Below are 13,335 nucleotides of genomic sequence, written 5' to 3' on the forward strand. Positions count from 1 at the left end.
CTCTGGTCAGGCAAACACAGTCACTTCAGAGAATATAGAGGACTGCTTATCACTATACTGATGTGTTTTCCATCCTGATGTATACCACAGAAACACTATATGTGTTGGCCTGCCACCACCACTAGAAGTATAGTCATTATACAAGAAAAAAAAAAGAAACTGGGTGAGAGTGATAGTCAATATTTCACACTGTACCAACTGAAAATTTAAACTTTTTCTTTAAATTCACTCAATTTTAATGGATTTGGCTATATTTCAACTGCAACCTTAAACTCAAATGCCAGTAAGAGGAATTTACTGAATTGCAAAATCAAAACACAGAAACAATGAAAAAAAAAAAAAAAAAAAAACAATTGCGAAAATTCAACACAGGAAACGCATTCTGGGAAAAAATATGTATTTCTGTCAATTTAACAATCTTGGGAGGTAATTGCTCGGTCAAATTTAAATACATAAATGCTCAAATAAATTACTAAAAGCAATTGGTAGTTGAGTAATTGTGCTTATTCAATAATTTAGTATTTTTAGTCATTTATGGTTTTACTAAAAGTACTATTTAATAATAGTAACATAGAAATGTAGACTAAACAGTCTAACTAAAAGTACTAAAATCCCTAAAAAAGCTAAATAGAATAAATATTTAAAATTAAATATTTAAAATGACAAGGATTCGATTAATTAAAAGCCAATTTAAAATATTAATAAAAACTATAATGTTATATAAATAATACAAAAAAATTGCAAGAAAAAAACATTTATATATGTTGTGTAATTATTGGTAATTGTAATTTATTGATCCCAAATACTTCTGTTATTTATTGATCCCTAAAAACTAATTTTAACCAACTGAACCTTATTGTAAAGTGTTACACATTTATTATTTCATGTCTAAAATAATTCTATAATACAGATATAATGTCACAAACTGTATATGGATGGACACTTAAGCCACATTTAAAAAAGTGAGATTATAATTATATTAAATAAGAAAATATTAATATTATTAAATGAAATAAAGAAAAGTGGTAATTATTGTAGAGAGCGATAGCACAAAAAAAGAGAAGTTTATCTGAACTTGAAAAAAGTAACTGAAATAATTAAGTTTAAGTACTAAAACTAAAACTTAAATAAAATTACACTGTAAAAAATATTGTTGGTTTAACTTAAAAAAATTAAGTAACCTGGTTGCCTTAAAATGTTAAAGTTGATTGAACTGGAAAAAGTGAGCTAATTGCAATGAAGGAGACTGATTTAATCATCAGAAACTCAAAATAATAAGCTATCTGAACTAAATAAATTAAGTTGATTTGACAAAAGAAAAAAAATGTTGCGATAACAAATCTATAAAACATTGTTTTACAGTGTACATGAAAACGAAATATAAATATAAACACATAAAAAATAATTAAAAAACATAACTTATTAAAAAATATATCAATTAAATTAATTTTATAAATGAACATTAAAAATACTATAAATCACACGTAAATAATACTAAAAAAAGCATTGGATCAGAGCAGATCGGTCAGTGTGTTGTCGCCATGTCCTATTTAGTTCTGTCAACTCAAACCGAGGGAAAAACACACCAAGTCTATGGGAGTCGGCCTATTCTTTCCATTCTGTTAACACTGAGAGACGGGGATCAGATGCAGATGTGACTGACCATCGCTAATGCATGGGCTAGAAGAGTGAGAGGTAATCAGACACTATTTCACAGCTTCACACTGTTCCTGCACACAAGACAGGCCGCACACTTTGTTACCCTGGACGTCAGAGGCAAGGTGCACTTGGCAGAGCCGCGTAAACAAATGTCAGCAAGTGTGGAAACAAACACACTTGCTCAGTGAACTAATGACATGTTAAGCTCCTGTTCTGGCAAACAATCCTGAGGCCTAAAACATTCTCTCTAGGACACAACGCTTCAATAGCAGTGATTATGCTAATAACTTGCTCCTCTAAAACAACTTCATCAGCCTGAACAAAATTGTAAACGCAAAACTTGTTTTTGGCCATATTTTTCATGAGCTGAACTTTTTTCCATGAGCTGTGTACACACAAGGCCTATATCTCTCAACTATTGTCTAAATCTGTGTTAGTGAGCACTTCTCCTTTGCCGAGATAATCTATCCATATCAAGATGCACAGGTGTGCCTTAGGCTACCCACAATAAAAGGCTGTATATATATATGTGCTCCATTCTTTCTTTAGATATATTGCATGTTCAGATATTCCCACAACAAAATATTCTGGGGGCCATAAACCTTTTATGAATTTGATCAATAATGCTGGCATGACTGGCAGCTTAGTTAGTAAACGCTGGCGGAGAAAGAGTTAAACAAGCTTCCTATTATATGAATTTACTTTGCTTTTCAACTTCATATGAAATCAAATCCTGCCATGCATATTATTCCTGTTGAATATAGTCTGAACCCTATACTTCTGAAAACTACTATTACGCATTAGGCATCATGAACTATTAATAAACAAAACTTTAATTCACAAGTGAATGTTAACTTATAAAGAGACAGTTCATTGTTAATTCATGTTGTTAGTTCATAAAACATTGATGTTAATGTATTCAACTTGAAATGTTACAAAAGTATTTATGTAGAATATAATGTGACTTAATAAATGGTATTGTTCATTTTAATGAAATCAAGTGTTTACTTTACTTTACAAACTTGTGAATGGCACTATACATAAATAAGAAGCAACATTAATCTACCATTATAATAAATGCATTAAGTGAGTTCAAGATCTCAGTCTTTGTTTCCTCAACCACACAACATCTATCCAGAAAGCAATCTCAATGAGCAACGGCTGATCTATAGAAACACAACGTGTTAACTTTCAATCAAGGGCTGCATATGAGTAACTAGGATTATTCTATCAATAAATATCATGACTCATAAAAACACAATAAGAATATTGCATTAGCTACACTATAAACCTCAAGGGGAAACATAGCGATTCAATTCCGGTTGATTAAAGTTCTGCATTGTGACATGGAAACAAATCATGCTGTCAATAGCCATCCCATAATGTGACAAGAAAATGGCCTTGGTTTTGGTTTAAATTCTGGCCAGATGATACATATGCAAAACCATCCTGTTCTGTTCTCTCTATGTTTACCAGATGCAGCAATCTGATTAGCATTCATAAATGGGTTTGCATGTACATCTGCCACCGGATGACTGAACGTATCGGATAATACTGTACTTTTCAGTTCCAGTTTAATTCCGAAGATGGTCGAAATGCCATATTTCATCTTTAAAGGGATAGTTCACTTTGAAATTAATTTTTGGTATGTTTTAGCTTACCTCAAGGGCATCCAAGATGTAGGTGTCTTTGTTTCTGCAGTATTGATATTTTTAGGTCAAACCGTTGTTGTCTGTCAGTCATATAATGGAACCACCTCAAAGAGCATGCACAGAGAAGTCCAAATTAAACATGATTTAATGACTCGTAAATGTAAGTACACATTGATGGCCTATGACACGAAACGAGCGGTTTGTGTGAGAAAACACATAACGTTTTATATCGTTTTTACCTCTTGTAACCACGTACAAGTAATCAGAGGGCGAGGGTGCTTTATGGCTGTGGTTAAAAGAGGTAAAACTAAATACTGTTCGTTTTCTCACACAAACCGCTCGTTTCGTGTCTTAGGCCATCAATGTGTACTTACATTTGCGAGTCATTAAATCATGTTTAATTTGGACTTCTCTGTGCATGCTCTTTGAGGTGGTGACCATAGACCTGCATTATATATGACTGATAGGCAAGAACGGTTTGACCTAAAAATATCAAAATTGAAAAATCTGTGGAAACAAAGACACCTACATCTTGGATGCCCTTGAGGTACGCTAAATCATGCCAAAAATTTATTTCAAAGTGAACTATCCCTTTAATAACTTTCTAAATTTGTAATATTACTTAAAGCAATTGATTTTGATTTTATGTGGATTAATATATTCTCTGCAAAATTATTGGGATGAAAGGCAAAAACAACTGAACATACTTATCTAAAAATGACCTGAATACCTTCAAAGATCAACTATTTGTTAGTTTATCTGAGGCTCAGACTTCCTCATAATTGTATCTGTAATTTGGCGCAATTCTCCATCCGTAGTGTAATGATAGTGATGACAGCAGCAATTATTATTTTGGAATATCATTAAAATGATGCAGCTCAGACCAGAAATATAGTGTCAGACACACTGCAATCTGCACCGAGAAAATACATAGAAGAGAAATCAACACGCAAATCTCTGAGGTAAAAATGTGAAAATATACCCCTTTTGGTGAAAATTAATTGTGGGTGCTTCAATAATGAAGGCTTGTTTATCATTTTGACATTGTTGAGGAGTAGTTGAGAAATGGACGATTTCCAAATTTCTATACATTTTAAAGTGAAAACGTATGTTTCAAAGTATATTTTCAGTATTTTTAACTCATCATTTTAATTTGGACTTAGTTTAGCTCTAGTTACTCTAGATGATTTTTTACAAATTTTTAGTACACATATTTCATGCATTCTCTCGGTTAATATGTGCCATGACAAGTACATGAACAATAATTGCGATCCAATTTGTCACAAATAATATATAAAATAGTACAAAAGTTGTTTTACTTTCAAGTCATTTTAACATCTCACACTGAGAGACATGCAACACTTAGACTCCAATAATATGCTCCCTTCCAATACGTTTACACTTTTTTATGCTTATTATTGCAGAAAAACTCTCTTATGTAAATCTGAAGGTATCACATTGCAAGACTGATTAAATGAAGATTAAAAAAGTTCCATATTAGCCTCAGGAATTTAATTAATAGTAGGAGTTCATTATTAATACTTGGTCACAAAATAAGAGTTCTTTTTAGGACTATATGTGAATTTAATTCAAATAATCATAATTATAAAAAAAATTAGATAAATGTCAACATAATACAATTGCAAATATATTCACTACGTTCATTTTGTGTTTTTTGTGTTTCACGGGTCATGATGATGAAAGTCAAACCACGTGACAAATGAACAAATCAAACAAAACAAAAACAACAAAAAACAAACAAGCTAGACTAAAAATAAACAAACTAAAGAAAAACAAAACAAAATGAAAGTAAACCAAAATGAAATAAAATGAAACAAAACTAAACTAAAACAAAATGAAACTAAACCAAAAAGAAACAAAATAAAACTAAACAAAAACAAAACGAAATGAAACTTAACCAAAATTAAACAAAATGAAACAAACTTAAACTAAAACAAAACAAAATGAAACTAAACCAGACCGAAAGAAAATAAAACAAAACAAAACAAAAACAAAACAAAATGAAACTAAACCAAAACTAAACAAAATCAAACAAACTTAAACTAAAACAAAATTAAATGAAACTAAACCAAAACTAAACAAAATCAAACAAACTTAAACTAAAACAAAATGAAACGAAAGCAAAACTAAACAAAATCAAACACACTTAAACTAAACCAAAACAAGAGAAAACAAAACTAAACAAAAACAAAACAAAATGAAACCAAACCAAACCTAAACAAAATCAAACAAACTTAAACTAAAACAAAATGAAACTAAACCAAAACGAAACAAGATAAAACAAAACTAAACAAAAACAAAACCAAAGCAAAACTAAACAAAATCAAACAAACTTAAACTAAAACAAAACGAAACCAAAACAAAACAAAATAAAACAAAACTAAATATTTCATTTCAAAACATTGAAAAAAAGAACAAAAGAAAAAAAAAAAAACAAATGAACAAACGAAAATTTGAAAACATTTTGAATAAAAACGTTTCTGTCCAGCCAAATTAAACTATAAGAGGGAATATAAAGGCTGCCCATTTTAATAATAAATCCTATTTCCAAATGATCATCAAAAGGTTATATGGTTATTAAATGTGTATTTCTGGTGCAGCAGACTGCACAACTCAATTTAAAACAGAGCAGAAGTATCTGCTTGAAATTGAATTGCCAGCTCATGCCGCTGATGCATTGTGGGTAGATGGGACAGGGAGATCATATTTCTCTGCAGAGGGGAAAACTCTTCTCGTTCTGCTGTCTAATGCTGCGGTGGAAACACCCGTCTATTACATTAAAGTTACACCACACAAACCTCAGGGAACATCGTGATCCCACTTCAGAAAGTCACTAACAGCCTTTTATTGCCGCCCACCGTCATGCTGTTAAAAGCTCCAGCAAGATTTATAAAGAACCGTAAAGTTGCTGATTGTCTGTAAGACGCTGAAGTTGTTGTAGTGAACCGCCATTAAATGCTTTAGGACCTGTTGGAATCGCAGTGGAGTTCATCCATATCTATCCATTCACAACTGTTCAAACTACAACACATCCGCTTCATACTCATTCAGAGAAATAAGTGCTCTCGAACAACAGCAGATTCAGCTTCTCCAGTAGAAAGAGAGCAGACCTTCACTTCAAGGTTTCCAGATTACTAAGGGCCGCCAGCAGCTGCTTCAGGGCCTCATCTGTGTGATCAGCATCCCACAGAGCTGGGTATTCATTTCCTCACGGCATTGTTACCCACATAAACATCACTTAACCGTACCTCTTCGTAGAGTCGTTGACATTGTTGTATATCATATTCCTTTATCCTTCATGATATTCGTTGAGTTGATTATTCTTGTTCATCTTTTTGTTGATGACATTTATTTTATCACACAGAAGATGCTCTACAAGTTAACGGTATCTCCCTCCAATTTTCATTTATATATCATTTATATATTCAGCAATCATCTTTGATTGTTATTTTGGAAGTCATTGGCTTGTGCCCTGAGGTAGAAGCAATAAGAGGTCACCTGACACTCTCACACTCACCTTCTCAGTGACGTCACCAAAACTCACAATATTATTTGGTGCATTCCACATAACAGGTGCCCCGTGTAAACTTAAGTAGCACTACCTTGTCCTTGTCTTCCATTCGTGTCCACTGCAATTTATGCAATATTTTGAGCCAGAAATTGACATTATGGGTCACAAAAAAAACATAGTTCACTCTTGGTGTTGATGTTCCATAACATAACCATGTTCCATTAAGGTCTTGTTAAAGAAGATTCCAGAATTTTTTTGTGATACAGTCAGAAACAGACATAAATACGGAAGAGGATTAGGGCCCAGCAATAATTAAAAAAATAAATTAAAAAAATAAAATAAAACCATCTCAAGATTAAAGTCATTATACGTAATGCGGAATTAAACTCATTAAATTTCAAGAAAAAAAGTCGAAATACAGTCTTGAGAATAAACTCATTAAATTTTGAGAAAAAAGTTGTGTTTTGAGAAAAAAAACTCATTAAATTTTGAGAGAGAAAAAAAAAAAACTTGAAATAGACGCTCTCCTGAAAAGTTTTTTCCGCTTCTCGATATTTAATGATTTTATTCTCAAGATTGTATTTTGACTTTTTTTCTCGAAACATGACTTTATTCTCGAAACACGACTTTATTCTCAATATTTAATTGACTTTATTCTCAAGATTGTATTTAGAGTTTTTTCTCGAAATTTAACTATTTTTTTGAAACACGACTTTATTCTTGAAAATTAATGAGTTTATTCTCAAGATTGTATTTCGAGTTTTTTTCTCGAAATTTAACGAGTTTTTTCTCAAAACACGACTTTATTCTCGATATTTAATGAGTTTATTCTCAAGATTGTATTTCGAGTTTTTTTCTTGAAATTTAACGATTTTTTTTTTTGAAACACGACTTTATTCTTGAAAATTAATGAGTTTATTCTCAAGATTGTATTTCGAGTTTTTTTCTCGAAATTTAACGAGTTTTTTCTCGAAACACGACTTTATTCTCGATATTTAAAGAGTTTTCTCAAGATTGTATTTCGAGTTTTTTCTCGAAACACAATTTTATTCTCGATATTTAATGAGTTTATTCTCAAGATTGTATTTCGAGTTTTTTTCTAGAAATTTAACGAGTTTTTACTCGAAACACGACTTTAATCTCGATATTTAATTACTTTATTCTCACGATTGTATTTCGAGTTTTTTTTCTCAAAATTTAACACGTTTTTTCTCGAAACACGATTTTATTCTCGATATTTAATGACTTTATTCTCACGATTATTTAGTATTTTTCTCGAAATTCGACTTTATTGTCATTATTTAATGAGTTTATCCTCAAGATTGTATTTTGAGTTTTTTTTTTTCACAAACCTCAACAAGTTTAATTTTGTATTACAATGACTTTAATCTCGAGATAGTTTTATTTGTTAATTATTGCTTGGCCCAAATCCTCTTCCATCCATACTGTACTGGACTGGAAATTTATGGAAATCATATTTGTATTATTTTGTGTCAAAAAATTTACAAATTCAAACAGTCCCCACATTACTATAGCGATATTTTGCCATTTTGTGATCTTATTCAAGCAGTATTCCGATTCTATAAATACGTTTAAATTTAACAGTATATAAAACATACTGTATTTCAACACTTCATTTTCTATCAAACAAACTGAATAGAACAAATACATAATTTTTGAATGTATTAATTGTTTTACATCAATCTAAATATTGGAATGATTACTGCATATCTCATTTTTGCGCACTAAAATATTTACAAGTAACATTACTCCTATTGTCACATACACTAATTGTATAATTACAGTACATAATTATTATTAACAAAACAACACAACAATACACAACTCTTCATAGGAGGAAAATTCTGTTGTTTAGGATGGAAATAATCCGGGGGAAAGTGCTCTCTAAGTTCGTAGAGGCAGGGAGAGCATGTTTTATTTGTTTGAACTTACATTTTGCGGGAATATTTACATTTTAAAATATCAAATGTTCCTTTAGGAAGGATTTCTAAAGTTGTTAGTTGACCGGTTCTTTTTTCAGCTTGGTAAACTATTGTGAGGAAAGTGTACTCACCGCTGTGCTGGCTGCTGCCTGCTTGGACTCCTCCGTCAGCAAAGTTAGCATCTGTTCTACCTTCTGCTCTTCCTCTGTGCTGATGTAGTCCGTATCTACACAAAACAAACACACACAACAAATGTCAGCTTTTGCCCACAGTACTGACAGATTGTATGTGTTAGGAATTGTTCATTGGTTCTTTTAAACACAGACAATGTACAGTATTCATACGAGTGAGTACAATTGCAATTGTAAAACAGTACAACTGTAAAGTGACCACTGTGTACACAATATAATTGCCGGCACAATGTCCATCAGACAGACATGACTAGCTGGATCTCACAATGATTGACTGCTGCCCGCGTATCAATGACATCATTACACCAGTAGGTGTATGCGCAAAAGTGTGTGAAATTCGACGTAGTATGCACTCCAGGTGGCTAGGTGGCGATGTGGTACACTGCCAAACAACAACACCAAGTCGGTGCGCCTGCGTACAACCTTACCTGTCTAGCAGACTTTTGTGTGTTTACCCTTTTAGACGGGAACGTGGCGGTGGAGCGTTTTTAAGATTTCCACTCTGGAGGGGGGTTTCATTTTTTTTTTTTGCGTTTTTAAGCCCCAAAAACGCCGTTGCCGTGTAAACGAAAGGCACATCCGATAAAATATTTTTTACATTTTCGTTCTCGAGTAAATCTCTCTCCAAATGCGTATCATTGCTAAAATGTTTGCAAAGTGAGCCATCCCTATACTAAACTATGCTTTTGAATTGAAGTACTCATCAAACTGAATGAATGATATTAAAAAAAAGATCCAAAATGATGCACTTACAGCCATGACTGGCACAATCCAAAAAAAGATCAATGCCAAAAAAAAGACCTTCTTAATTACATTCACGTCATTTTTCAACACGTCACTCAGGGGAACGGTGTGAAATACCCTCCCTTCAATCCGTTTGCCAAGGCTTATGTTGAATGCATTGGGACCCCGGGATCAGCTTGATAATTTTAGACTCTTGTTGCGGCGCCAAACGTCTAGGGGGCTTGTTTCTCCTTCAGCTTTTACTTCCCCCAAAGCAATTTCATGCTCGTCAAGTGCTAAAATTGGTCCTGACATTGCCAATCATCACCCAATGTTTTGGACTGTTGAACAGCAATGACAGTCGGCGTCGTGAATGTGAGAGGAAGATGGAGTGGAAAACTACTGTTATAAGGTCCAACGGCACAGTTCTGACATTAAACTGTCTGTTGCTACAATCTCAGCAGTTGAAAACAAGATGTCAAAGTGTGTCTGCTTCGCGCGGTAACTCTACGGGTAGAACTACAGCCATTGGAAATTAGCCATGTATCCTAAAGATTTCATTATATTATGTTTTACATTGACCTTTTTTTGTGCGCACTTTAAGAGCACCCTAAAAATTGATGGGTTGTTTTAACCCAACTTTGGGTCAAATATATGGACAACCCCAGCAATTGGGTTTAATTTTTTAATTACATTTTTACCCCAACGTTTCGGTTTGTCCATATTTGACCCAAAGACCCTTTTTTTTTTGTTATGTTACAATTTAATTTAGTTTAATCATTCACTGCTCCGCTTCAGCTCAAATAGTCTTAAAGGGATACTACACTTTTTTTTTGGAAATAGTCTCATTTTACAACTCCCCCAGAGTTAAACAGTTGGGTTTTACCGTTTTCGAACCCCTTCAGCCGATTTTCTGATATTTAGGAGAATATCAGTAACCAGACAGTTTCTGGTCTCATTGACTTCCATAGTATATATTTTTTCCTACTATGGAAGTCAATGAGACAAGAAACTGGTCTAGTTACTGATATACTTCTAAATATCAGAAAATCGACTGAATGGATTCGAAAACGGTAAAACCCAACTGTTTAACTCTGGGGGAGTTGTAAAATGAGCCCATTTCCAAAAAAAGTGGAGTATCCCTTTAACCGTTGAGCAAGTCCTCCGTGTTTGATAACGTCTATAATTTGTGCTTTGCCAATAATCTCGTCAAGCATTCAGATTGTTCAGAAGATGGCCCTCATGTCTGACACGGTTAGCATGTTCCTTCGGGTACCGAGAGCCTGGAGACTCTTATGACTGAGTGTCATTACACATTACACATTGCAAATGATAAAGACCACAGTGATATTTACATGAAATATTTATAAGGGGAATTCAAAAGAGACCGCTGGTAATGGAATTCTTGGTCTATCACTGCGAAACCCTTCCAGATTTTAAAGCACATCATTAGCACAGATTAAAATGCATCAATCGACTAGCAAACCTCACACAAACTCAGCTTGCATTGCTTATATTAATAGTTCATCCAAATATGAACATTCTGACTTCATTTATTCACCCTCATGGTACCCCAAACCTGCTCTTTATACAGTAAATGGATATAAATATAGTATAAAATGAAATGAGGATAAGACATCAACCGAAGAAAATGAAGAAAAACGATATTTTCTTCATCGGAAAGGAAAAGGACGCCTGCGCGTCTGTGCCGTTCATTTACTCTCACTTCTACATAATTTTACAAGAACACATCCAAACTAAATTGCTATAGCCTACTGGGATTTGTTCTAATCGCGATGATACTGTTACAAACGAAATAGATTTTTAGTATAAAATAGACATCAAATAAGCTTTTGTTAGACCGTTTCTGCTCATATGTTAAATATATAGTATGTTTTGTCAATAATAAACTAATCAACTGTTATCCAATGCAAGCTATATCAAAATAATGAATCCTTAAATTTGAAATATGTATGATAAAATGTATTGGCCTACTTTAAAAAATAATACTTTATATGGGAAAATATGAAAAATTCGATACGATACACTTACACTTGTTGTCTGACTCGCCTGAATGAAAGGATGAATATTCTCTCAAAAATACAAACATGTACATACATGTTGCTCACATTGTGCTAAATGGAGTGTAATTTCCCCTGTGCCATTAAAGGGTTAGTTCACCCAAAAATGAAAATTCTGTCAGTATTTACTCACCCTCATGTTGTTCCAAACCACTATGTGTTTATTTGTTCTGCTGAACACAAAGGAAGATATTTGGAAGAATGTTTTAATCTCATTCCCCATTGACTACCATAGTAGGGAAAAATACATACTATGGTAGTCAATGGGGAATGAGATCTGTTTGATTAAAACATTCTTCCAAATATCTTCCTTTGTGTATAGCAGAACAAATAAACACATAGAGGTTTGAAACAACACGAGGGTGAGTAAATACTGACAGAATTTTCATTTTTGGGTGAACTAACCCTTTAATATGTGTATAAGCAACTGAAAAAAGTGCAAATGTCACAGCATGTCAAAACATCTCAAGGACCACGATTTAAAACAATTTACAGTTTTATGTGAATGATTTGGCAGGATGATTTTCAGATCATTGTGAAGAAAAAACTCTACGCCACAACATCCATTAGTCAAAAGTCTTGTGGACGCATATTTCGGATGTGTTTTGTGGCCTGATTTCAGAAACTTTCATTTTTAGTTTTCAATTACCACGCATAAACAATATTCTCTCAAAAATACAAACATGTACATACATGTTGGTCATATATTATGGTAGCCCTGTTTGTGCTAAATAGAGTGTAATTTCACCTGTGCCATTAATATGTTTATAAGCAACTGAAAAAAGCACAAATGTCAGGACATGTCAAAACATGCCAAGGACCCCAAAACACCTTAGACCCCAGAGGGTTAACATTAGTGATTAGTGCTGTCACTTTAAGAGCAAATGCACCGATCCACCGATCTGATACACATGCGTTTCCTTTCTCAACTGTTAAGACATTACGGACTGTGTTTCCGAGGACAAAACGGGATTTTTTGACACGATTGTGTTTGAACATGTCAGTTCAAGAGCAAGAGGACGTGAAACAGAGCTGGAAGAGACATTAAATGAAAAGCGTCGATTGTAGTCTTGTGTTGAAAAATATTGAAAAATCATAATATGACCTCTTTAAGGTTTTAATAAGAACCACATACAGTAAGTAACTCTCTGCAAGCCTCCTACACACTAGTCCTTCCGAGGAGAGCCGGGAATCTTTCCCACGCCGTCTAGACATTAATTAGTCCTTCCTTCCACTCACCCCGGAGGACCACGTCCAACCCGTGCAGCCGGATCAATGCTGCATCCTTTCAAATAGGTGGCTTTGTGATAGGAACATGGCTTAATGTCGTTATGCCCATTAGCATCTCAGTGAAGCTTCCTTCAGAGCTAGGATAATGAGACGGGATAGCCTTACTACGCTGGAATGAGGAGATGTGTGGAGATTTTGACCTGTCATTAGATCCCGTGCATTATAAGGTGCACACGTCTCGGGATGGACTTAGCATTTGAAGTGCTAATGTAGACCACCTACGGCCCCCCGTCTTTCCTCATTAATGTCTCTGTTCGCCAGGCT

At 33.7% G+C, this 13,335-nt stretch overlaps 1 protein-coding gene across 5 annotated transcripts in view; it reads right to left on the minus strand.

Moving 5' to 3' along the window:
* Window positions 1-13,335, minus strand: part of rnf123 (ring finger protein 123) — a 166,637-nt gene that overhangs the window by 14,265 nt on the left and 139,037 nt on the right. For all 5 annotated transcript variants that reach the window (XM_039657263.2, XM_089118047.1, XM_039657261.2 and 2 more), the window contains exon 37: window positions 8,918-9,012. In XM_039657263.2, coding sequence (XP_039513197.2) covers window positions 8,918-9,012 — 95 coding nt within the window. The remainder of the gene's footprint in view (window positions 1-8,917; window positions 9,013-13,335) is intronic.

The sequence above is a fragment of the Pimephales promelas genome, chromosome 2 (assembly GCF_988280905.1).
Source record: "Pimephales promelas chromosome 2, fPimPro1.hap1.1, whole genome shotgun sequence".
Taxonomy (NCBI): domain Eukaryota; kingdom Metazoa; phylum Chordata; class Actinopteri; order Cypriniformes; family Leuciscidae; genus Pimephales; species Pimephales promelas.